The sequence below is a fragment of the Equus quagga genome, chromosome 14 (genome assembly GCF_021613505.1).
Source record: "Equus quagga isolate Etosha38 chromosome 14, UCLA_HA_Equagga_1.0, whole genome shotgun sequence".
Taxonomy (NCBI): domain Eukaryota; kingdom Metazoa; phylum Chordata; class Mammalia; order Perissodactyla; family Equidae; genus Equus; species Equus quagga.
In genome coordinates this window covers 20,697,942-20,723,699 of record NC_060280.1, presented here as the reverse complement: position 1 = coordinate 20,723,699, position 25,758 = coordinate 20,697,942, and the positions used below count along the sequence as shown (strand labels likewise).

The 25,758-nt window shown below is 53.6% G+C and overlaps 1 protein-coding gene across 1 annotated transcript in view; it reads left to right on the top strand.

Moving 5' to 3' along the window:
• Window positions 1-23,557, top strand: part of TUB (TUB bipartite transcription factor) — a 65,603-nt gene extending 42,046 nt beyond the window's left edge. Inside the window, 11 exon segments of the mRNA XM_046685405.1 lie at window positions 7,263-7,314; window positions 7,801-7,963; window positions 11,402-11,545; window positions 12,766-12,933; window positions 13,994-14,115; window positions 14,615-14,812; window positions 15,111-15,223; window positions 16,101-16,218; window positions 17,806-17,904; window positions 18,123-18,294; window positions 18,787-23,557. Coding sequence (XP_046541361.1) covers window positions 7,263-7,314; window positions 7,801-7,963; window positions 11,402-11,545; window positions 12,766-12,933; window positions 13,994-14,115; window positions 14,615-14,812; window positions 15,111-15,223; window positions 16,101-16,218; window positions 17,806-17,904; window positions 18,123-18,294; window positions 18,787-18,920 — 1,483 coding nt within the window. The 3' untranslated portion in view covers window positions 18,921-23,557.
• Window positions 23,558-25,758: the final 2,201 nt, after the last annotated feature.

The following is a 25,758-nucleotide window of genomic DNA, read 5'->3' as shown; positions in this document are numbered from 1 at the left end:
CCCCCAGGAGCCAAGGGCCATCATAACTTGTAGAGTGCACAGGTCTCAGAGGAAGTCTGCTTCAAACTGGGGGATGGGGCTAAGCCTGCCTCTGAGAAGGGGGGCCCCAGGGAGATAGGGTTGTCTCTGGGCAATGGCCCTGGCCTCCAGTGATTGCCCGAGGCCCTGGCATCCTGAGGAGTGATTCGGCACTTGCCCAAGCCGCCCATCCCCTCATTCCTTCTTGGGCCCACACACTCCACCTGGAGCACAGAATCCTGCCACCCTGGACACCTAGCCCTGAAGAGCAACTCAGCACCCTTGTGGCCCTGCCCTGCTTGCTGTCCCATTGCTCTGTCACCCCCACCCTTTGGCTCTGTGGCAGGCAGGGTTGGTTTTCTAGCTGGGGGCAATCTGTACTCAGAAGTTGCCAGAATCTCTCCTGCCTTGCTGGGAACTTTTTGAGCCTGCTCTGAGTCTGAGAAAGCACTGGACTTGGGGTGTAGACTTCCAGAATGGGGAGACCTGGGCTGAGAGGAGGAGGTGCAGTTGCCCCTTGCATTAACTGGGCTGCTGATTGCAGTCAAAGCCACATGCCTGTCTGATCACAGAGAAAACTGGGGCAGAAGACAGGCAAGGCGGTTTACTTGCAGATGCGGGGGATGGGCATGTGTGAATGTGCTCTGGTGTGAGGTTTCCCTAATGTCACAGCATGTCAGAATGGACTGTGTCATTTCGTTTGGGGGCGAGAGGTCGGTCGATTTCTTGTTAGCGCTCCTGGCGGGTGTTTCCTCCCTCTGTGATGGTTGCACCTGCATTCCCTGGCTTGGCTCATTTTCTTTGAAGCAATGACAGTTGATGATAATCTTCTTAAGAGTAATTGTGGCTCAGTTCATAATGATCATGGATTAATCTCACATTCTGATTCAGAAGGAAGCCGTTTAGTTTATAAAGTTTAACAGTTGGAATTTTTTTTTTTGCCTTTTATTTTTTTCTGTTTCAATAATTCCCATATCTGCTGTTTTCTCCTTACCTGTGTTCTTGAATATTAAATGCCCCTACTGCATAACTTTACAAGCTTTTATGAGTTGTGGGTGGAGCACTGACAGGGAGGTTCATGCTGGGTGGGAGTGATGGCTGACCCTGTCCTGGGTGTTCCATCTGCATGGTCCTGCAGCCATTGCCTGGTGTCTCCCTCCCCAGGCCCTGAACTCCTGGGGAGCAGGGACTGCATCTGGTTCTTGGCTGTGTGACTAGCATGACCCACATAGACAAGATGCCCACTACTTTGAATCAAAGTGGCATCCCCAGGTAGCTTTTAGGACTTCCTGGTTTCCTGGCCCCACCCGGGTTCTCAGCACACCTGAGGGAAGCAGTTCTCTCCCCTCACAATGGCGCTTCCTGGAGTGCTGCTGGAAAAGCACAGCTCTAGTTCAGAGAACGAGAACCTCGGGCTGGAGGGGCCCTCCCAGGCCGTCCAGTCCTCTGTGCATACTCCCTGTAGCATCCCTGCAAACGACCTTCCATCAGATGGCTGTGGCCATTAGAAAGTTCTTTCTTGGGGTAAGCATGTCTCTGCGTTTCCCCTCCTCTTGGCCCTTGTTAGGATCCTCCCACCGCTTCCTCACTCTGCTTTCTGGGGAGCAGAATATTACTGATTAAGCAAGACTCCTGACTCTTTCAGTTCTGCCTCTGGGGGCAGCCTCAGAGGGGCCCCAGATGCTATGGCCCACTGCTTTTCCTCTGACAATGGAGGAGGAGCAGAGCCTCTGCTCCTAGATCCACAGAGAAGCTATCTCCACTCCCACCCCAAGCCCCCTTGGGAAGTCTTCTTGCTGCTACCTGGGGTGGAAGGAGCAGGAAATACAAGGTTGATGGAAATGATTCAGGGAGCAAGGGCCCTCCAGATGCCCTCAGGTTGGTTTCTGCCCTCCTCCAGCTCGGGTCTGGGAGCTGCACGCAGTGTGCTGGGTGTGGCGTATCTAGCATCCAGCTGAGTGAGGCTGTTATTTCCTCACTCTGGACCCCTGCTCCTGGTGCTGCCCTTGAGCCCTCGCCATCCCGTGGGATGGCTTTGACTCACTGACCAGTCATCTTGAGGCCTCTGTAAACAAAACCCCAAAGTCTTTCATCAGGATGATGTCCGGCCTGTCTCCTTCATTCTGCCTGCATGGGGAAGACCTGGTTGTGGTCCCCACATGTAACACTTGACCTCCTCCACTGAGGTTTCTGCTTGTTATGCCCTTTGGTAGCTGTCCGGAGTCTTCTGAGTTCATACTGCCGTGCTGAAAGCTAGTATCTCTTCCGCTTTGCATCACCCTTGAGTCCGCTGAGAGGCCTGCCTTGTCTTCAGGTCATCAATAAACACACTAACCAAGGGAAGCATGATGCTGGAAACCTTCCTTGACTATGGCGTGACCCGTGGTTGCAAAAACCTTTGAATGTTTGTCTAATTGGACTAGCATGCCACTTACATTTCTTCGTCTTGCCCACAAGTCATTGTCACTGGTCCCTGTGATTCCATGTGGCAGCCTGGCTGTAGCGCCCTCCCGTTTTTTCCTCATAGGGCCTGAGGACATGTTTCCTGGCTTGCTGGTGAACTTGGGCTTGCTCCTAGTGATCACCTGTCTTCTAACCATTCAAACCACCCCTCTAGCTATTCAGTTAACCCCCTGCACAGTCTTACCTGGGGCCTAGTTAGACTCACTGAACTGCAGACTATTTCTTTCCCCAACTGAACATAAGGCTGCATTTGCATACTTCCAGCCTTGTAGCAGCTCTCTAATTTCTTTTTTGTTCTTTAGAGATCACCAGCTGTGGCTCATCGTCCCTATTTGCATAGCTGAGCATTAGAATCATCTCTGTCACTTGCTTTAAAAGAGAGAGTGAGGTGGGGGATAGATCCTGGGGCAACCTCCTCAGCAGTTCTGAATTACCAAGTGAGGGCTGAGTGCCCCTAGTAGTTTTAATGCACCTGCTAAGTTTGGGAGCCAGTGGCTGGAAGACTGGAACTCTCGCAAGCAGCATGGTCCTCTCCCTTCAGAGCTGCTCCCCCATTCCCACCCCCACTGTGTGTTCCCACCCCCACTGTGTGTTCTCACCCTCACTGTGTTTCCATGATGTTACAAGCAGCCGCTAGGCAACAGAAGCCACAGATCTGGGCGTCCTGGGGGGGTTTGACATTAAGAACAGGTTTGAAGGCAGACACCCTGGGTGGTATTTCCTCTCCTGACAGCCCACCTCCCTGATTTCCTGGGTCCAGCAGGGGCAGCTTCCACTGTGACTGAGGGGAAAGCATGAGGGCAGGAAGGGGAAGGGCGAAGGAGCATGGAGTGTGGTCTGTGCCTACGTTGGCCTGGCCCTCAGCTCTGATGGATTAGCTGGAGCATCTTAGGGGTGGGGTCTAAGAAGAGGGAGTGGGAGAATCGGCTTCCTAAATATGTTGGCCATGTCTGGCTTTTCCAGCCCGTAGGACAAGTGCCCCTGTCCTCATTTGTTGTCAAGCATGGTTCACTCTTCAGATACCTGTCAGGCATCTCAGGGGAAGCAAGGGGATGTGGAAGGACTGTCTCCCTGCGAGGTGAAGGGACCACCTCGTTGACCCTGGGCAGAGTGGATGGATTGGTGGACACGGCAGACTGGGCTTCTCTGACCCTCATGAGCCGGTGGCTTTGTGCTTTCCTGGGTCTCCCTGGTCCGGCCCCCAGCAGAAGGTGACCATAATGAAGGAGCTGCCAGGGTCAGCTGGAAGACCCATCCATCAGTGCCCTGTCTCCTGTCCGAGTCTCCTGGCGGGGCTGCAGCTGGCAGCCTGGGCTTGGCAGTGATTCCATAATTGGAGCCCAAGTCATTAAAAAGCCATTACTGTCTCTTCTTGTGGTTATCGTTTAATGCTGCCTAAAACAGTGCCCATCAGAAAGAGGCAGGCTGGGGAGTGTTGGTGAGAGGGCCAATGCCTGGGAAGGTGCTGTGGTAGGAGATGAGGCAGGGCTGGCTGCCGGAGAGGAGGGGCACTGGGCCCACCGAGGAGGGGAGAGTAGCTTCGGTTCTGCTCTCCCTGGGGACAGCCATCATTGTTGTCATTGTTGTCCCAACACGCTGCTGTTTGCTGGGAGTCTCTGTTATTCACCAGGGACAGATGTTGTGCTGCAGATACATTGTTAGGCAAAAACACCCACCGAGTACGAGCTTGTCCTTGCCACATGATTGTGGCCCCCTCGGACCTTTGCGGCTCTCCTAGAAACACCAGGAGCCTGCTTGCCTCCACGTGCTGCTGCCCCCCTCCTCCTTTAGGTGGGTTTTTGTGAGCCCTCCTGGCTGAGTCTTGCTCAGCCAGCCATATTCTTACCCACCAGGCACACATTGCTTCTCCCCAGCCTGCATGCTCCATTCCTCCTCCAGCTGCTCCAACGTGCCCGGTGGTGAGGGAGGTGGTGGGTGGCTCTCTAGGCACTTCCAGGGCATCTGAGTTTCTGGAATCTCTTCAGAAGCCTAGCCCTTGTATTCATCTATCTTTCTCTGAAGGCCTGTGGTTTAATCCATTCTACCTGTAGTCTTACCCAGGAACCATGTTCCCAAAGCCTGTGGCTCTTTGTCATTCTCCCCGATCAGGGAATGGAGGTGGGCGCCAAGGAAGAGGAAGTAATGTCTTCATGGAAGGCAGCCTCCTTCCCAGCGCATAACTATGTGGGAAGTACATGAAAGTGGGACAGTGGCCTGTGGTGGTAAAAGGCCCCACTGCATGGTTAAGGACAATAAGGGGACACTGGGCAGTGAGACCACTATAGCTGGAACCATCTTGTGTCAGTTGGGCAGCCAAAGTGACTGGCACTTCTGGAGTTGGCTATGCTAATGTGAGCTTACCTCTCAGCTGGATGTCCCCTTTTCTGAATGACCCTAGATATTAGTGTCAGCACCACGAAGTCATCTTCTTTGTCCTGTTCAGCCAAGCCCAGTTCCAGGGATGACCCAGATGATTGCCCCAGCCCTGCCCTGTGAAAGCGCGAGTGGCTTGCATCATCCCAGTAAGCCATGAAATGGCCTCTCCTGCTGGCAGGAAGGGGAGCCAGCACTCTCTTACGGAGCTGACATGGGCTCCTGTGGTTCTCTTCACATGACTGAGATTACAGGCTGCCCTATGCGTGCCCAGGCACAGAGCTTGGCAAGCAGAGCATGGTTGGATTTCAGGCCGCGTTGCGCCTATCAGCCAGGTACCACACAGAGCCTAGACTGCAGTTTGCATCCATGTTCTGGAAATCATGAATGAGCATGCACTGCTCGTGCAGCAGCCCACGGAGGACAGTGGTGTCTGCAGACTAACTCTTTGAAGTCTGTGTGAGCAGACGCTCTGCCCTTGCGTTATTCAGTCGGGCCATTGGCCTAAGGTGGAGAGACAGGTGAAAGAGTGTAGCCTCTGGACCTGGCAGGGCCCTGGGCTCTTGCTTGCTCTAGTCCCTTCACCCTTTCTTCAGAACTCCTGCTGCCTCCCTCTGTCCGGTGGTGCATCCTTCTGTGATGAGATGCTCATCGTCCCAGCCAGCTTGAATTGTTAGGAGCTGGTTCCCTGTTCTCTGGTCCTGGTCATGCCCTCAGGGAGTCCCACATGCAGCTGTGCACTCTTAGGCAGGTGGGCTGTTTTAGGTAAACTGAGGCCTTGACTCAGAAGCATGTCTGTTGAGTAGGGTTTTTCCTGTGCCCTGGCAGCTGAGGGTTCAGGGAATGAGGCTGTTCTGTGCATGGCCCCAGATCACAACTGGGGCTCCTCGTGAGTGCAGAGCAGCCCATGGGTATCAGGAAATACCCTCCCAGATGTCAAGGAGGTAGGACCGCTGCCAGTTAAAAATATGCAGAGTCCTCATAGGTTGTGGCCAGGGAGGCAGATGGGGGAAGCCAGGGGTGGGTGGCGCTGTCTGCAGTCCATGGACTTGAACACAGACACACAGTAGTTTGGATGAGCTGAAAGGACATTTCAGGTCAATTACTATTCCACCTAGGAAGGGCTTCTGCTGTCAGGAGGAGGTGGAAATGGCTTCAGCTTGTCTTCGGGGTGATTTGACCTCCACTTTCCCCCTTACATGCTTCCTGTACTCACCTGCTCACAAGGACGCCCACCTCTTCCACAGGCATTTGCATGCATGTGTATCCAGGTACATGCTCACACGTGTAGATACCCTCACACATTTGGACCCCTTCTGTGCGTGCACAGGCATGAGATAGACTTGCAGCCTCACACACAGACCTAGTGCACTCGGGCATGCCTGTGCAGGTGCCCACACGTGGAGTCTCGTTCAGAGGCGGGCTCCAGCATAACTGGGCCAGGGAAGCTGGGGGTTCCCAGAGCTCAGATCCTCATGCTCCAACCCCACCCCGTGCAGCTGTCCTGACTTTGGCTTCTGTAGAATTTGGGTGGGCCTACATCTCATGCATATGTCTTGGACTGGAAAGGTAGCTAAGTGATTGGAGCTTCCTACTTGTGCTCTGCCTTCCTGGGAGGCAGGCCAGTCTGTGTGAGATGATGCTGCCCATCCCAAGACCTTAGTGACTCTAGGATTTGATGCCCTGATGCCATCTGTGCCATGTCTGTGGCCAGGAAGGGCCTGGTGGCTGGTTGCTGGGCTGTGCATTGATGTGCTGTGTCTGCCCTGCAGATGTCCCCACCCAGCCCTAGCCCTGCCCTGAGACACTAGCTGGTTTCTTAGCTTCACTCTCTCAAATGAGGGGACCCTCAGCCCTCTAAGTGGGGAAGGGGATGGGCAGTGTTGGCACCTCCACTCTGTCACCTGGAGAGCCAGGAGGTTGCTTTGAACAGATCGGGAGAGAGTCTGCCCCAGAGGACCCAGCCTCCTCCAGAAAGGATGGAAAGAGCTGGTGAGATCCGAGAGGGAGCTGGAGGGGGTGGGCCCCTGGGTCTGAAGCTGGGCTTTGGGCCTAGCTTGCATGTGATGCCTCTGGACAGGTTCCCCTGGATCTCAGTCAGGCCTGGCCCTGCTCATGGGCCCAAGGGGAAAGTTTCCTCCTGTACTTACTGGGGCCAGACAGACTGGGAAGTCCTTGGGGCAGCAGGGATCCCAGCAGGAGATAAGCTCCCAAAGGGGCAGAAATGTGGCTCACACCTTTCTGTCTCGAGCTGGTTCCCAGACAGTAGCCTCACCCTCCCACCCTCTCCCATGTGCCCAGGAGCTGTGATGGGAGGGGTTTCAAGAACCCAGATGTGCTGGGGGTGGGCTCTGGGCTTCCCTGCTGCCTTGTGGGCAGGCCCTGAACCCTCCTCTCTCCCTCTGCAGTGTCTTAGATGATGAGGGCAGCAACCTGAGGCAGCAGAAGCTTGACCGGCAGGTGAGTGAGGCTGGGGTCAGGCTGAAGGGCAGTCAGCACTCAGCGTCCTGGCCAGAGTCTGGGATCGGCTCTCCAAGGGCAGAGGGGAAGGGTTGTCCCCCTTCCTGGGGTGAGCCTGTCTGGTGGGAGGAAGAAGCTCTCTGCTTTTCCAGCTTCAGCATTAGCACTGCCGCAGTACATGGGGCTTTGGCTGGGCCGGCAGCTGGGCTGACTGCAGTTAGAGGGCTGGATATCTGCTGTGATCCTGCTGGGGCAGCTACCTGGGCTAAATTTTGCCTCCTTTTCCTGGACCCCAATTCTCAGGGCACCAAAGACATAAGGTCTTGGCCCAGAGTGGGCTGTGGACCCCGTATTGACCTCTAGGACTCAGCTGAGCAAGCAGGGCCTTCTCTGCCATCCCAGTCAGGAAGCCCTTCCTGGGTGGAGGCGGTGGGCTGCCCTCCAGGGCACGCTGCCAACCTCTGTGCCTATCCTGTACCTCTGTAGCGGGCCCTGCTGGAGCAGAAGCAGAAGAAGAAACGCCAGGAGCCCCTGATGGTGCAGGCCAATGCCGATGGGCGGCCCCGGAGCCGACGGGCCCGGCAGTCGGAGGAGCAGGCCCCCCTGGTGGAGTCCTACCTCAGCAGCAGTGGCAGCACCAGCTACCAAGGTACACCCTGCTCTTGGGACAGCCAGCCTGGGGAGCCCTTGTGCTGGCATGTGCTTCACACCACAGCACTGCTTTAGGGAGGCTCTCAGGGACTTCCTGTTGACCCAGGGAGGTGGGGGGCTCATTCTGTCAGGGTGTGCCCAGGCTGAGTATGGCCCCCAGCCCAGGTGGACAGCTGAGTGGGGCCAGCGGAGGGAGGCTGGGACCCGGAGCCTTGGGCTCCTGCGTATACTCAGGCCGTTGGCTCCTGAGTCAGTTGTTGGGGCTGAAACCTTATGGATCTTGGAATTCAATGGTCTGGGTTTCTGATCTGGAGCGTTTCACTGAGAGCAAGAGGCAGCTCCTAAGAGCGGAACAGTCTGCTCCCCACCAGCATTCTGCCTCCTGAGAGGAATCTATCTCAGCATCCTGCCCATGCCAGCTAGTGTCTCTTGGCGACAGACACCTGTTGCCTCCCCTCCCTGGGGTCCCCACACCCTCAGTCTGCCTGGCTTCTGACCTGCAGGTCCCTTCACAGAGCCGTGGTGACCAGCAGCCTCTAGTTCCCATCTTTGCACACTCCGGTTCATCTTGCAGAGCCCACTTGGGGGTGGCAATTCTCTGCAGCTCATCCTGGCTGGGGGATGGCTCTATTTCATCCCTATGCTCAAGGCCCTCCCTCTTGTAGGTTAAGAGCACCCTAGGTCGCACAGAGGATGGGTCTCTCTGAGCCTGAAAGGACTCAGACTCCACTGCCCCCTGCTGGTGCTGGTAATCCTGGTGGCTTCTCCTCAGATAGTGACTATAAGAATGTCGCAGGCATCTGGCTTTTGCAGTTGGAAGGAACCTTAGCAACCAAGGTGCCCCCCTCCTTCTGTGGTTTCCTCAGGACATGCAGCCTCCAGCCACTTCGAACTACTGGTAGTTGCCTCACCTCAGGACTAACCTTCTTCGTCTGACTGCTGGGCCCTCCCCACACCCTGCCCCACAGTGTCTCAGGTTCTGCTAACCCAGCCCTTAGCTTACTAGATACCCTTGTCTGTGCCTTGGAGGGCACTACAGAGTCTCATTCACCTGCTGCCCAGTCTTGGCTTGGCACAGAGGACAAACTCGGTCCCCTCTGGGCACTCATTCCTCTGAGGAAACCCATTTCATGTCTAATATGAAGGCTGTCTTTAGGCCAGGGCCTAAGCCTGGTGTTAGGTGCTTTCCCTGCGTTATCTCATTTATCCTCACAACACCTCATTCTCCTCACCCGCTCAATAAGGAGATGGGCTCAGAGGGGTTCGACGACTCACCCCTGTACACTGTTAGTGAACATCAGGCCGAGGCTTGGAACCCAGGCCTGTCAGACTCCAGATGGCTTTTCCGCTATATTATGTTGCTCCTTCATAGTAATTCCCCACTGTGTGTGCTTCAGTTCAGCACCGGGGGCCACAGCCGGTATGCCTGCGCCCCACCTGAGAGGCTCTTCAGAGGAGAGGGTCAGGGACCTCAGCCTTGCCTCCTGTCTTGGCCCCAGCTGCTCCACATAGAACTGACCCCTGGCCTCACCCTTTCCTGGCAGCCTCCTCCTCACACTTTCTCCCAAGGGTACTCTGGGTCCTGTGGAGCCTGGCCTGCTGTCGTGTGGACATCCCAGCCCTGCCAAGCCTGGCACCTGACCGTTTGAGGCTGCACATGCGAGGGAAGCCCGCTCCTGGGAGTTTAGGTCCTGCCAACATCTTGAGGCTTTGAGAGAGTCCTGCAAGTCACTGATGTGCAGTCATCTTGGCAGGTGTTTCTAGAGCACTGACTGCGTGCTGGGGCCATGCCAGGCCCCAGAAAGACGGCAGCACCTCCAGAAAGAGTGCACGACCAAAGTCAGAAGACAGAGTTTCTGGTCAGGCCAATACTGGTCACCTGCTCACTTGTGACTGTGACCAACTCACTCACCCTCTCTGGGTCTGTTTCCTCCCCTGAAGAGTGAGGAAAAATCCTCTGCCTCAGGGCTTTGAAAACTGAAGCAGCCAGGGGATGTTCCAAGGTCGAATCAGCTAAAAGCTCTTCCCCGCTGAGACTCCACACCAGGCGGGGTGCGTGCTGCCCTTCTGGGGCCCAGTCTCTGCCCAGCTCTAAGTGGTGGGCAAAGCCCTGGGGAGGCTGCTGCCCACGGGGCTGGCCGACCTGGGCTCGGTGTTTCTGAGTGCCCCCCAACCCCACCTGCAGCTTTAGCCGCCTCCTGCTCTGCCCTCTGCTGGCTCTTGGTGTTAAATACAAGGTCATTCCCAGAGGAAGATAAGGGAGTCTGACATCAGTCAGCACTGACGGTTTATCCCTGCAAACAGGTTTTGATCTGCTGGCCGTGCTCATTCATGTAATATATTCATCCATTTCTTAAATATTTATTGAGAGCCTACTTTGTGTCAGGCCCTGGACTAGAGGCCAGGGGTCCAGGGTGAGCACAAACGGGCATGGTCTCTGTTCTCTTGTGGACCTTAAGGTCTAGAAGGGGAGAGAGAGTTAAACAGATGTCAAAGGTGTACTTTGTGGAAAGAAGCCAGGCTCTGTGAGTGAATGGCAGAGAGCCTGCTCCCAGAGGGTCAGGGAAGGCTTCCTTTAGGAGGTGATGCCTGAAGTGGACTCTGCAGGATGCGTGGGTGTTAGTGGGAGGGGACAACGGTCATGAGGGCAGTCCAGGCAGTGGGACAGCTGGCGCAAGGCCCCTGTGGCAAGAGGGTGTGCAGTATGTACAGAGCACTGAGAGAGCCCATGCGGCTGGGACCTGGGGTGCCTGGAGGTGAGGAGAGTGCAGTGAGGCTGAGGTCAAGACGGAGGGAGGTGGAGGAGCCAGACTGGCAGGAGAATATGGGTGTTCATCTTCAGAGCAATGAGAAACTTTTCAAGGAATTTGAGCAGACTGGAGTTCTAATGTGTGGAGAATTCAGAGGCCACCTGCTGTGACCCTTCCGTGACCTCTGTGTTGGTGTGCGCAGCTCCTTGTATCCCAGAATTATTATCCTGCCTCAGGATGCTCTGGCACCCAGGCTCCTGTGGGCCCATCCCATAAAGGCGGTGCAGGCTCCCTGGAGTGCTTGCACTAGTTGTGGTCTCTTTCAGGAGATGTAGCCTTTTCTGTCTTCATCCACCATCTTCAGTGACCCATGTTCTCCCACTCTCCCTCCCCCTGCCTAGGCTCAGACAGTTCGCTGGCCCAGAGCTTTGACTCTTCTTCTTCTTGGTTGATCCTGATGTGGGCCAGGCTGTTGACTTTATCATACTGGGCTGGGGGTGCCACTCCTTCCAGCTTGGCCTGCCCTGGGCATCTCTGCCTGGTAGAGATGAGTGGTACAGAGGCCTGGTAGGGCTTGGGTGTTGGGGTGGATCTGGGAAATGTGCTGGGAAGTGTGTCTGAGTTGGAGTTTTGGTCTCACCTAGTGCCAATTTCTTTCTCTCTGTCTCGGGCTCTCTCCTGAGCAGTTCAAGAGGCCGACTCACTTGCCAGTGTGCAGCTGGGAGCTGCCCACCCAACAGCACCAGCCTCAGCCAAGAGAACCAAGGCAGCGGCCGCCGCGGGGGACCAGGGCGGGGCCTCTAGGAAGGACAAGAAGGGGAAGCACAAAGGTTGGCTTGCCTTCACTGCAGTCTTCCTCAGGAGGCCCGGCCCCCACTGCAGGGTTGGGGGGTGGCTGATCTTCCTTACTCGGAGGTGAGGGACAGGGTGGGAAGCCTCAGTGAAGGCACAAAAGGGCACTCAGGGTCGCCACCTAGCTGACTCACGGGCCTCCTCTAGCTCATGGGTACCTGGGCTAGCCCGTGGGTGTGGGCAGGCCCTCCATACTGCTGGGAAGTGAAGTCCAGCTCAGCTGTGACCCAGAAAGCCCCTTACCCACCTGGCCTGAGCACCTGCTACCTCCATCCTGACCCGGGACACTCCCTCCAGTGGGGCTCACTGCCTCCCAGGCACCTGCCCCCTGCTTGTGCAGCACTCACTCAATCCCAGTTCCACCCTCTGGTGACAAGGCCAGTCTGTTTCCTCTCCTCCCCCCTTTCCAGAAAAGATCCCTAGAGATCAAGGACAGTTATGGTGGCCCCTGACCCGAGGCCTGTCTCTGCTGGCTGGATGCCCTGTTTCCTCAGCCGTTGTGCATGGCAGATTTCCAGGCCTTGGGGTCATGTGGTATGTCAGGGTCCCTAGGCTTCTGGGACTGACTGCAGCATTTTGGGTATAGCCCAGCCAGGCAGGGTGGCTGCCACCTGTGTGGGCCCAGTCTTGCTTCTGTTACTGAAGCTGTGGCAACTGGGGCAGGAAGGCCGACGTGGCATGGGAGGTTGTCCATTTGGGAAAGCGAGTTTCTTCCAACCTCAGTCTTTTTCACGGGGCACCATGTGTTGTAATGATGTGTATGAGTTACTGCATGTGTGTTCGTCTGAGAGAGAGAGGGAACATCAGCATCAGTAAGTGTACCTGGCCACGTCTGGGAACGAGTGGTGGCCCTGGCTATGGTCTGGATTGATCCTCGTTCTCCATCTCGTCTTTTTCACTATGCAGTCGGTTTTGTTTATGGCTGCTGTCTGCCTAGGAGTTGAGGCATTGCAAACCAACCCTTGGCAACTAATTTGGGGGAACAGCAGAAGAAAGGAAGCCCATGTCCCTTCATAGCTTGCCAATCATTAAGAGGCTGACAGCAGTCATTAGCTTTTTAAAAATCAGTTTTGCAAATGAAGTTTTGCAGAGGGTCCCCCTACTCATCCTTCACCCACTTCACAGACATCTGAGAATCCAAGCTCTCCCCTTCCCCTCCCGCCCCTGGACGGGACTCAGGAGTGTCCGTGGCCTGCAGGCACCAGCGGGCCAGCAGCACTGGCAGAAGACAAGTCTGAGGCCCGAGGCGCAGTGCAGATCCTGACTGTGGGCCAGTCGGACCATGCCCAGGACGCCGGGGAGACGGCAGCTGGTGGGGGCACACGGCCCAGCGGGCAGGACCTCCGTGCCACGATGCAGAGGAAGGGTGAGCCCCGTGGAGGTCCAGTGACACCCCCAAAGCTCAATTCTAGGGTCCCACATGCACCTTTTTTGGGGGAGCATGGCCCTCCTGTGTCTGTTCCAGCCCCTCCCAGGCCCTGGTGGGGGGCACACTTGGAGACCAATGAGAAGCTTGGGTGGGGGCCCCTGATAAGGCCAAGTTAAGGGAAAGAAGTGTGAACCAGGGTAACCAACCAGCCCCAGCCCAGCCTTGTCTCCCCAGCTCCTGCCCCCAGTAAGGCCTAGGTTTGGGGACAGATTTCCTTCCCCTTTGGTTCCTTTGAAAAAGCTTTTGCAAGATGTTCCCGCTGAGTCTGCTGAGCTAGGGGAAGCAGGGCCAGGGTGCCGAGAGGCAGAGCAGATCCTCCCAGGAAACTTGCCAAGGTTCCCCACCAAGAGGCCTGCCCCAGGGAGTCCCTGGCACAAGGTGTGGCAGAGGGAAGCCCGGCAGTGCCACACATTCTGAGGAATTTGATCGGGGACGGCTTCCTAGATAATGGACTGTTGAGGCAACTTGAGGCTGGGAATGGCATTCCAGATGGGGAGAAGCATGTAGACAGAGGGCCCTGGGCAGGCTGGGGAGAAGAGGAGTCCCTGGGCCCCGCACGTCAGGCTGAGTAAGGAGCTGGGCCATTCCCAGGTACATTCTGTGGCCTATGCCAGCCAAGGCCTCTAGTAGACCTGAGGCCAGAAATGGAGGCTCCCAGTGCAGGGTCAGCCCAACTCAGGCCTTGTGACAAAGCAGACAGGACACTGACTGCTAGAGAGGAGGGTGGTTGGATGGAGGGACTGAGCCAAAGCTGGGGCGGGGGCTGGGGGGAGGATACCCAGAAGATTGTGATCAGCCCCAGTTCATGCATGCATCTGAGAAACTGTGTGTCCTCGTGTGTATCTGGATATATGTGTGGAGTGTGTGTGAATGTATGTGTGTACATATGGCACTGTCTGTGTGTGTATGTGTACAGGTGACTCTGCCTGTGAACAGGTGTCTCTCTGGGTGTGTATGTGTGACCACTCATCTCTTCCTGCTCCTCTCCCTGGCCCAGGTGTCTCCAGTAGCATGAGCTTTGAAGAGGAAGAGGAGGATGAGGACGAGAATAGCTCCAGCTCCTCCCAGCTAAACAGCAACACCCGCCCCAGCTCCGCTACTAGCAGGAAGTCCATCAAGGTAAGTGGGGAGCTTTCATGCCCAGTAGGAGGGTGGATGGCAGTGTTCGGAGGGCTGGTCATCCAGGTTAGAGGTGCAGTGAATGTGAAGAAATGATGGAGAGTTGGCTTTCCTGGAGCCAAAGGCTGGACCCAGATGCCTATCAAGAGTTTCTCTGGTCTGAGCTCTTCTGTCCTCCCACCCTGCCACTCATTCTCTTCAGCCAGACCAGGAGCTGGGGGAGCTGGAGTTGGACAGGATGACCTCTGAGAACCTGCCCATATCCCCCACTCCTGGAGAAAGGGCTGTTTCTCCCCGGGGACTGCTGAGGTGAGGGAAGGGTTGAGAAGTTAGCTGCTGACCCCAGGGCCAGGATGGCCAGGTCCACATCCCAGGGACCCTGCCCTATCTCCTACCACCACCACCACCACTACCACATCAGGAGGTTACTTTGGATCCCAGACCATCAATTTCAGCTGCTCAGACTCCCTGGAGCTGAGGCTCCTCTTCTCCCCTGTAGGAGGCAGCCTCGGCCCCCAGCCCGACAGTCCCAGAGCCTTCCGTGGATCTTGAGGTCCAGGATCTTGAGGAGTTTGCACTGAGACCCGCCCCCCAGGGTATCACCATCAAGTGCCGCATCACGCGGGACAAGAAGGGGATGGACCGGGGCATGTACCCCACCTACTTTCTGCACCTGGACCGCGAGGATGGGAAGAAGGTGAGGTTGGCCTGGATGTGCAGTTTCACCTAGGCAGGCTTGAGGTCCTAGGGGCTGGAATGTAACCAGAAGCTTCAGATCAAACACTGACCTTTCAGTTCCCCCAGAGACAGAGCCTCCGTGCCTGGTCAGTGCATACCTTTGTGTTTGCCACTGCACATGTGTGTGTGTACATATGTGTGTTCGGGAGCTGAAGCAAGGGAGAGTCACTCGTGTGAGTGCAGGTGTGTGAGTGGCACCATGATCGTGCATGGACCAGAGGCTGGGCCTGGAACGTGACCTTGTTCCACTCCCCAAGGTATTCCTCCTGGCGGGAAGGAAGAGAAAGAAGAGTAAAACTTCCAATTACCTCATCTCTGTGGACCCAACAGACTTGTCTCGAGGAGGGGACAGCTACATCGGGAAACTCCGGTACCAGCACTCTCCTGGGAAGTAGGTGGGGTGGGAGGGAGGGGCAGGGGCAGGCCCTCTGTAGAGCCATGTCCTGTCCCTGCAGGAGCTCTAGACCAGGGATCAGAGCCTCTCCCAGGATCCTCTCTGTCCATCAGATCCAACCATAGGTCTGTGCCAGCCTAGAACCGGACCTGGAGATGGGCCTCACACACCTCACTCTGAGCTGCTCCCAGGCCCACCAAGAGTGATGGAACAGACCCCAGGATGTCACTGATGATGTAGGCTACCATCGAAGAGCCGCCTTAGCCTCACTGTCAGTGCCAAGGGGCAGGGCTGAGAGTGAGCCCTTGAGGGAAGAGAGAGCAACCTTGGGGTTGGGGAAAGGCTCTGAGCTAGGCCTCGGGGAGGGAGGGTTTGCTGAGGAACAGAGTGCCAGATTTGGGGAGCATGAATCAAGCTTAGCAGTGATAGAAGCTTTAGCTGGAGAATGGGGCTGGACCAAGACTCACAGCCTGGCCAGGACAGAGATCGTCTCATCCACACTCCATAGGGTGCTGAGTCTCCTCTATGGCCTTGCCAGATGCCATTCTGCTTGCTCACCTCCCGTGACAGGGAGCACTCCTGTTCCTCCAGGGAAACTTTCTTTGGAACTGCTTTACCTCCCTAAATTCCCCTCACTGAACTGAAATGCTCTTTGATTCAACTCAGAGCAAGTCCAGGCCTGCTGCCCATGAAGCGCCTTCAAGGATGGGGATTCAGTGAGCAGTGTGTCCCCAGGTCTGCTCCTGGCCCAGCTCAGAATGCTTTGCACACTCCTCATAGGACAGACTCTGAGCTGGTCCCTGCCCTGGGGCAGAGGGTGCATGACCCTGTACTGATTGTGCCTGTCCTTCAGGTCCAACCTCATGGGCACTAAGTTCACTGTTTATGACAATGGAGTCAACCCTCAGAAGGCGTCATCCTCCACTTTGGAAAGTGGAACCTTGCGTCAGGAGCTGGCGGCTGTGTGTTATGTGAGTCCTGGGTTCCTGGGTCTCTGGTCTCCAAGTTAGACATGACACTCAGGACTTGCTGCCTGATCTGTGGACTATCCCATCTATCTATGTGGGTAAACAAGCCTGTGCTGAGGTGGGCTGCTCTCTGTGGAGTGGCCCCTGCCTGGGAAAGGGGCTCTGGCCCTCTCTTGTCTTCAGAACTCAGACCAGAGCTGGCGATGTGCCTGGGGAGGTCTGGGAACCAGGCCTGGCTCTGTGCAGCCCAGTCTGGGAGTCGCCTGGGAAGGAGGCAGGAGGCCTGGGTTCTTATTGGTGCATCCCTCCAGTCCTTCCTCCAGGTCCTACATGGACCACAGGCCCTTTGCATACTCATCTCACTGAGTGTTCAACTTAAGAGCTCAATCCTATTCTTTATTATATGGATAAGGAAACTGAGGCTCAGAGGTTAGGTCACTTGCCAACGTCACATAGCTCATAAATGACCAGACTGTAATATAAATACAGGAGATTCTCCACTTCATTTTAAAATGAGGGATTGGTACACCCATTAATCTGGACATGGGCAGTTCTTGGAGGCTAACTGGGAATCCATAGCTGTTCTGTATGAGCCTACGGTGCCACCTGCTGGTCAACTCTGGGGAGGCAGCCCGACTCTCCTCAAATACTTACTGAGCCATGTTCCAGAGACTGTTTGAGGCACTGAGGATATAGTTGTGAACAAGGGACATAAATTTATACCCTGGTGGGACTTAAACCCCAACAGGGGGAGACAAGCTGTAAAACAGACATAGAGTCAAAAAGGATGTTCCTGATAAATGCTAAGACGAGAAAAATAAAGGAAGAGGGATATGAAATGTCCAGGTGTGTGTATGTGAGCTTTTAGGAAGGATGGCAGGGAGGACCACACTGACCTAGCTCTTGGGTTAAGCCCAGAAGGAAGTGAGAGCCAGCCGTGTAGGTGTCGGGGAGAACTTGGCGAGTGCCTGACACATAGGGGGAATAGCAAGGAGGGCAGAGTGAACGCAGTGGGGAGTAAATGGTGAGGAGAGGGAGGTAATGGGGCCGAATCGTGTGAAGCCCTGCAGGGCGAGGTAAGACCTTCAGCTTTTACGTTGAGTGAACTGGGGAAGAAAACAATCCGACTTAACAGGACCACTTGCTGCTGTGTGAGAACAGATGACGGGAGGAGGGCAGGGGGCCAAGGATGGAGACAGAGTCCAGTTAGAGGCTATGACTGAGATCTCAGTGACACATGGTCATGGTGAGGAGTGGGTGATAAGTTCTGCATATAATCTGAAGGTAGAAATGATAGCATTTGCTAATGGATTAGAAGTGGGATGTGAGAGGAGAGGAGTCAAGTGTGACTCCAAGTAGTCTGCCCAAGCAAACGGAAAACCTGAGTGCCATTAACTGAGGCGAGCTGTTTTCAGCAGAGTGGAGATGTGGGAGCTCGATTCTGGACATGTCAAGTTGACAGACGCCTATCAGACATTCAAGTGGAGAGGGTGGAAACTATCCATCATCTTTATTCCCTCCCCCCATCTCTCTAGTAGGTTAAGTAGAGTCCTCAGACAGCCAGTGTTGAGTTCTTTCTCTGTTTCCCAGGAGACAAATGTCTTAGGTTTCAAGGGGCCACGGAAGATGAGTGTGATTGTCCCAGGCATGAACATGGTTCACGAGAGAGTCTCCATCCGGCCCCGCAACGTGAGTCTCTACCCCCACCCGCTTCCCCCTCATCCCAGTCTTCACACGAGCTCCTAAGGGCAGAGCCCAAGCTGGTGTGTATATGTGTAGGAGACACAGTGTGAGAAGCCCTGGAGGTCTAGGGAAATCTAACGACCCCCACCCCTGGGGCAGATCCCTCTTTGGGGTGGTCATGGTGTCAAGGCCTGGGCCGGGCTTATGTGAGGCTGCTCTCCCAGGAGCATGAAACACTGCTAGCACGCTGGCAGAATAAAAACACGGAGAGTATCATCGAGCTGCAAAACAAGACACCTGTCTGGAACGATGACACACAGTCCTACGTACTCAACTTCCATGGGCGCGTCACACAGGCCTCCGTGAAGAACTTCCAGATCATCCATGGCAATGACCGTGAGTGTCTCTGCCCTTACTCATTACTGTCCACATGATAGATACCTGGGGCCCTTAGCTCAGGGTTAAGCTCACCTAGCTGTGCCCATATAGACCACAGCTTAAGGACGTGGGTCATACAGCTAGGTGAGACGTAAAGAACTTTCTAACCATGACTGGGAGGCCCTGGATGAAGTCCTTTGGAGCCCCGACCCTGGATCCTGTGCACTCAACAGGGTGTCAGGTGTGGGGAGTCCACCTTTTGAATGGACTTTTTCTCTTCTTCCCTGTCTTCTGGTGTTTGTATATATATCTTTCTCCTTTGTCACCTGCTTCCTCTCTCCTGCCTTTTCTTGCACTGCGTCTGTCTCTCTCCCCTTTGGGATTTCTTTGACATCTCTGCATCTCACTTTCTCTTCCTTCTTGTGGTTTGGATGTCTGTCTGTCCTTCTCCATCTCCACCATCCCTGCTCTGTCCTGTCTTTCTCTGTCCCCGCCTGTGCCTGGCTCCAGCGGACTACATCGTGATGCAGTTTGGCCGGGTAGCAGAGGATGTGTTCACCATGGATTACAACTACCCATTGTGTGCGCTGCAGGCCTTTGCCATCGCCCTGTCCAGCTTCGACAGCAAGCTGGCCTGCGAGTAGAGGCCTCCTCATGCCCTTTGGGGTTCTCAGCCTGGAGAGGAGCTGCCTGCCTGCCTGCCTGTGGAGACAGCCTTGCCTACCCTCTGTACATAGGCCTCCTGCCAGATGAACCTTTGGCTCTCAGTGGGCTCCCTGGCCAAGCCAGCCAAGAATTGGCTCCTCTGCCTCCACCATTGAGGCAGAGAAGTGGGGGTGTGTGTGAAGGGACCAGAGGGAATTCTTTCTGTGCCCCAAGATCCACACACACCCCCACTCTTGGGTTAGTATCCTGCTGCAATCATGTTTGCCAAGCTAGGCAGCTGCCTCAGCTGGGAAGGCGGGAAGGGGTGTAGCGGGAGAGGAAGCACAACGCAGGGCTGCTGTGGCCCAGCCATCCACTCAGCCCAGGAGTCAGATGACAGCGGTCCCCAACAGTGAAGGACACATGAGTATGTGTGTGTTAAAGTATGTGTAGGGCACACTGACTTTACATAGCAAAGAGTTTGGTAGCCTAGCCTGGCCCCTACAACTACAGAAAGTCCTCCGACTTGAGATGGCTTCAGCCAGGCCTGAGAGAAACTACAGGTTGGGGCAAGGTGAGTGGCAGGACCTTGTCAGGATTGCAGGGACCTGGTTGTGGCTCTGGGAAGTGGCTGTTGGCCTGGGGTTCTAGCTTATTTGATTTCTCTAGGTTTTCTCTGTGCAGGGGTGGCAGGAGGCTGACCCTCAAGGCCAGATGTCTTAGAGGATGGGGCACACAGGCCACAGGCTCAGCATGCAGGAGGTGTCTGGAACAGGTTCCCTCATCAGGCCTGTCCTGGGAGCCCTGTCAACTGCCCCTGGAGCTCTCTGCTGAGCAGCCCCTGTACAACCCCCAGGAAATGTGGACAGGGCCTAGGTCACCAGCCCCACACTGCACATAGGTAGGCATGCCTGGGGCTCTGGCTGGCAGGGCACCAGTCCTAAGCCCTGGCATGCTCCAGGAAAAACTTCTAGCTCCAGGTGCTCTTGCCTGTGCTCCCACTGAGTCAGCCCAAGTCATAGTTGCTGAGGGCTTCTCTGTGTGGTTCTTCTTGGGTGGGAATGGGACAGGAGGAGGAAAGCAGGGAGTATTTTAGAATCACAAGAGATGAGAGGTGGCAGGACCCTTAGAGATCAACTAGTACACACTGGTCACTTTAGGTGACCCACTCTCAGAAAATGGGACTTGCCCTGGGTCACGTGGCTGGTTAGTGGCAGAGTTCAGAACTTCAGCGCCCTTGATTTCTTTGTTCCCACCATCCCCTACAAAATTGCTATCTCCTGCTCTCTGGCCTCTCTGGGGCCCATTCCATGGGCCCTTGCCCTTTTGCCTGATTCCAGAGACTAAAAAACATCAGAGTTGATGTATGACATTGAAACCATTTCAGTAGGAAATTGGGCAGTTCCCTGCTGCTGAAAGCTGTCTGGCTCCTCCCTGACAGGCTTAGTAGGGCTGCTGCCCATTTCTCCATCTAGGTGTGATAGGTAGGTGGGGTGTGAGTGCTCCATGGCTGGGCCTGGTCTCTCCCTCCACCTGCATCCTTCTCCTTGGATGGCACCATTTACCCTGCAGACCTAGGACCTCTAAGCTCTTGCCTATTTGTCGTTTATCCTGGCAGAGACTACTTGCCTAAATGGAGATCAGAAATCAGTGGGAAGCAAGCAGGACTTGTTCCTTACTTCAGAGTAGATGTGGTTGGAAAGGCTATGTAGAAATTGATTTTTTTAAAAAATAAAAGTCATATTTTAGACATGTTAGGTGAGGTGAGGGAGGTCAAGGAGTTCTTTTGACCTAAGTGGAAGTAACACACTCTCCTTGTAGGCTAGGGTTTCCTATGTTGAGTGCTTAAAGCAAGGCAGACCTGTTCTGGCCTGGATCTTCCCTCAACTTGGGCATACATCTCTGTGAGAGGCCCCTCCAATGATCTCATTTTTGTTAACATGGTCTAGTTTCTAGACAGCTCTTGATTTGGGGCCTTTTCGAGGGCACTAGAACTTTTTGTACTGGAGCTGGCCCCTTTTCAATGACATACTGTGGTGCCATCCTCCTTTCCACGGTCCCAGTTTGGTTCTTCTTTTCCTGACTTTGAGAAGAGACCCGCTGACATTTAGGATGATGGAAACTAGATGATCTCTAAAGTCTGGTCAAGCTGTTTCTCTGCATCTACAATTCTAAGGTAGAACAGGCTTATTTTGGATCCTGGTGGCAGAATGGAAAAAACAGAAGCACAATGGAAAGCTTGTGTCCCCTGCTTTCTCCTCTGGTACACAGGAGAGGGCGTTGGCTGCATATTTTCATACGTTCAGAAACATGGGCTGAGCTTTCCGGTCTAGGTGTGGGGAAGGTCACCTCAGCAACAAAACCCTCTGTTGGGCACTGAGTGACAAGCAAGAGCAGTTGAGTCACCTGCTCGAGACCCAGCCTCACAAGGTCTGTTTTTAGGACCCCATTCCCGGTGATGCTGGTTTTCCTTGACCACTGGCCTCAGAGCCATGGGCCCAAAGACTCATAAAGCTGCCAGGGCCCCTGGAGACCACCTGGGCTCAGCCTCTCCCACAGTAAGAGTTCTCGCCCGTCACAGCCTCTACCCAGCTGGTCCTTGGTTGGGCAGGGAACTTGATGATGGAATGAGCAGTCCCTAAGGGTGTCGGGCAGCTGGAACCTTAGGCAGCTCCTCTGTAACTGCTCCCGATTCTCTAACAACTCCTGGGGCCACACCCCAAAACTCTACACCCTCTGCCCCAAAACAGTTCTTCTGCAGAGCAGTGAAGTTCACTTCCCCAACTCCTGCAATTCTAGCTTTTCTTTCCTTCTGGCTCCAAGGTGCTCTGTGTCTCTGTGTGTGTCTGTGTGTGTGTGTATTTGGGGAAAAGGGCAATCTGGAAACAATCAACTGAGGTTTCTTATTATGATCATGTTGCTAAGGATGAGTAGGAAAGGAATAAGGATGTAGTTGTGATCACCTGTGGATTTTGTTGGTGCATTTCATGTTCTTCGATCAGAAAGTACGCCTGGGAAAGGACCAGCTCGCTCTCTCAAGGTTCTGATTGGGAGGACACCATCCAGGAAAGGGGTTAGTTTTCCAGTTCCCATTCTGCACTATCTGAAGGAATTGGTGTTTTGCATGCATGCTTTTGGATGGATTTGAACATATTCTAGTGAATGTGCCTTAAAAATCATGACACTAGTTCAGAAGGAGTGTGTAAGGTCCAGACCATGCTGAGGACAGGGGTTGGAAGCCAGGGAGTGTGATAATCACAGGCTAGAAGAGAACCTTTGGAGCCGCCTCCTTCAGTGACAAGAAGGGTGATGACGTTGTAGAAGCTTCATGCTGGAAAGAGTGGAGCATTTACCTCTAAATAAATTTACCATTTATTTAGAAGCAGTTCTAAATTTAACAAGCAACAGTGATTTCAAACCAAGAGGTCCACGCTTTCCTCACAGTGGGGTCTGCAATGAGGAGAGGTGCGGGGCCGGCCGTGTCCTTGGTTCTGTTAAGGAAGCACAAATCCCATCTCTGAGATGGAGTCCCTGGTTCTCCCTTCTGCATGAACACTGGCCTTCCCCTCTCTAATCCCTCATCCCAGCCGAGAGATCCCTGCGGCCTCGGGATGCCAGATGGCCTCAGAGCACACTTTTCCAGATAGATGAGTGAGTGCTTTCTTGTGGTGCCCAGCACTGAGTAGGGCCTGATTCCCTACTGCCCTGGGCCCTGGCTTGTAGAACTGTAGCAGCCCCCAGGAATAGGCCAAGGGACAGGCTCTTGTTTGAGCTTATTGGTCACCTGTTCTTCCGTACCTCCCGTTTGCAATTTTCTGTCATCTCAGGGTATGGGGGAAAGGCATAGCAGAAGTATTGGGACAGGTCTGGTTATGGAACTTTTCAAACAGGGTGAGAGGCAAGTTAGTCTTACCAAAAGCACTATTGCACTTAGTAGCTATGTGACTTTGAGCAAACCACATCGTTTTTCTGGGTCTGTCTTTCATACAAAATGAGGTTGGACTGTCAAAGCTTTGCAGTAGGATTCAGGGTGAATGAAAGTTGATCCTTGCTTTCATCACTACCTTTTCTAGCTCATCACTGTGCCTTTTTTCTTCCCTAAGAAAGACATCACACCCCTTCCCTCTTCTGCCCTACTGTCCCTCCCCCTTCCGGCATCAAGGTCCAGGCAGAGCTGGAGATTAGGCTGAGATCCAGAATTTCCTAGAGTAACCTAGAGTGGCTTAGAAAGGGAAGCCCGACTCTGGCCTCTTTAATCCTGCATTTGGTGACAAAGGGGGCTTGGTCAGGATGGGTGACACTTCTCTTGCTGGGAGCATACATTTAGCCAGTTTTCATAATGCCTAGAATGTGTATGTCTATTTGCACAAGATTGTCTTTTCCTATTTTGGAGTGATCAGACATTTTATTTTTGTTCAAAATTATCTGGAGTTTTAGATGAACTTGCAAAACTGCGCTTTTATTAAGTGACTTTTTTGAATAAACTCTTTGGTATTCTGGAGCAAATGTATTTATTTACTGGTATGTGCAATGACAAAGTTGGTATTTTCCCATGTTGACATTATGTATGTTGTAGAACTTAGTGTTTGTCTAAGTACAGACCGTATATCAACTAATTAAACGAACTGTTTCAACACTGTGGTGTACTTTTTTCCCCATAAAAAGAGAAAAAAACACATTTCTTACCTAGAAGTTTTTTTTCCTACACCATTCATTCCTTCTGTCCTAAGATTCTCAGGGTGGGTGAGAGGGTGGTGGTAACAAGGGGATCACAGCTTGTTTACAGTGACACGTGTGCTGAAACTGTCCTCCCTCTGGCCAGGTTCTTGATGTCGAAGGATGGTCAGAACCACATGCAGAGGCTGGGAAGGGCTGGAAGGATGGGAAGGATACAAGGTACTTAAGTCTGAGCAATCCTCTGCAGGGTCAGCTGTGCCAACTGGAAGAATGGGTTGTTGGTTCCTATGTACCCCACTGTAGGCCTGGCCCTTGGGAACAAAAACAGGGCCACAGAACTGAAAAAGGCGAGAAGGCCAAGGTAGTAGTAATAACATGAAGACCCAGCCACTTGATTCCTCTGGCCCTATGCAGAGCCTAACCAATTTACACAGGACTTGGACAGACTTGGGGATTTTCTTTTCAGCCTGTGTCAGATCTGGAGCCATGAGCAAGGGAGGCTGCAGTTGTGGCTGGACGCAGACATGAAAGCTAACAGTCTGATGCTGAGGGAGGAGGTCAAAACTAAAGTTACCTGGAGACTGCGGAACCCTGTGCGCTGAGCCATTCCGGGCAGTCAGGGTAGCCTTGGAGGGTGTCAAGTCTAACAGCCCAGCAGCACAGGACTTGATGACAAGGATGATGCTGTCACGAGCACCTACCACATGCTACATCCTGGGACACTTTATAAACAGTATCTCATTTAACCCTAACAGCTTTGCAAGGTGGGTATTCTTCCCAATTCATAAGGGAGGAAATTGGTGCTCAGAGAAGTTAAGGAATGATTTAAGAAAAAGGAGAAATTTGTTCTATTTTCTCTGTATAAGAAAAAAGGAAAGGTTAGGTACATTTTAGGAAGATCTGTATAAAAATGGTCAAGGCGGGGGCCGACCCGGTGGCATAGAGGTTAAGTTCATGCACTCTGCTTCGGCACCCCGGGGTTCACAGGTTCATATCCCGAGGACCACTCATCAAGCCACGCTGTGGCAGCATCCCACATAAAATAGAGGAAGCTTGGCACAGATGTTAGTAACAATCTACCTCAAGCAAAAAGAGGAAGATTGGCAACAGATTGGCTTGGGGCCAGTCTTCCTCACACACACAAAAAAAGGTCAAGGCAAATTCATGGACACTTCATGTTTCTTCTCAATATTGCTGGATAGCTGAAGTACTGAGTTTGGGTTGAGAGGGAATTTAAGAGTGTTGTTGTAAGTAGGCTGATTTATTTATTACCCCAGATTTAGAGTTTTTGTGTGTCCAGTAGCATTTCCTGCCTGAACCATGGCCTAGCTCCTTGGTTCTGCCTCAGCAGGAAGCAGCCTATGCAGGGTGTTAGTAAAAAGGAAAGAGATTTTTGTTGTTTAGTGTTCACATTAAGGACAAATCTTTTAAATGGCCATGGATAGGGTGACCATATGTCCAGGATAGTCCCGGTTTACATCTATTATCCTGGCATAATTATTATTAAAGCTCCCTTTTCTCAAAGTGTCCCAGTTTGGACCATAAGTTGTTTGATCACCCAAGTCATAAGAGGTGCAGAGTGTGGTTCCCACAGGCCATCTCTTCTACAGGCCAAGTACGCCTCCACTCCTCAACGCACCTCCCTGGGCCTAGCTTTTGGAGCTGACCCATCACAAATCCTGGAGCTAACGAGGTGCTGTCCTTGCGCTCCTGTTACGACACGGGATCTGGCTGGATCACATACCTGATTTACTAGGCATGGTCCCAGGGGATGCAGGTGTTTCCTAGGCCAACTCTCTGCCCCCAGAGCTATGACTCTGTGCTCTGCCACAGCACCCAAAAGTCAATGCAGACCCAATGCCAGGGGACTGATCAAGTTCAGAGCCCAGACCAGTTCTGAGAAATGAAGACCATGCGGAAAGAGACAGCAGACAGGACAACAAAAACCAGTCCCATGATTTTGGTCATCCTGGGTTGTATAAACACATAACTGTCATCCCTGAAGGATAAAATAATTCTGTGAAGTCCACAAAGGACTGTCTAATCTGAAATGATGATTGAAAAGTATGTCAAAATTTCTGAAATATAAATATAGTCCTGCTATATAAACCAACCAAGAACTAGGGCAGCAAAAGCCATCCTGAGGTCTTAGTACTTCTG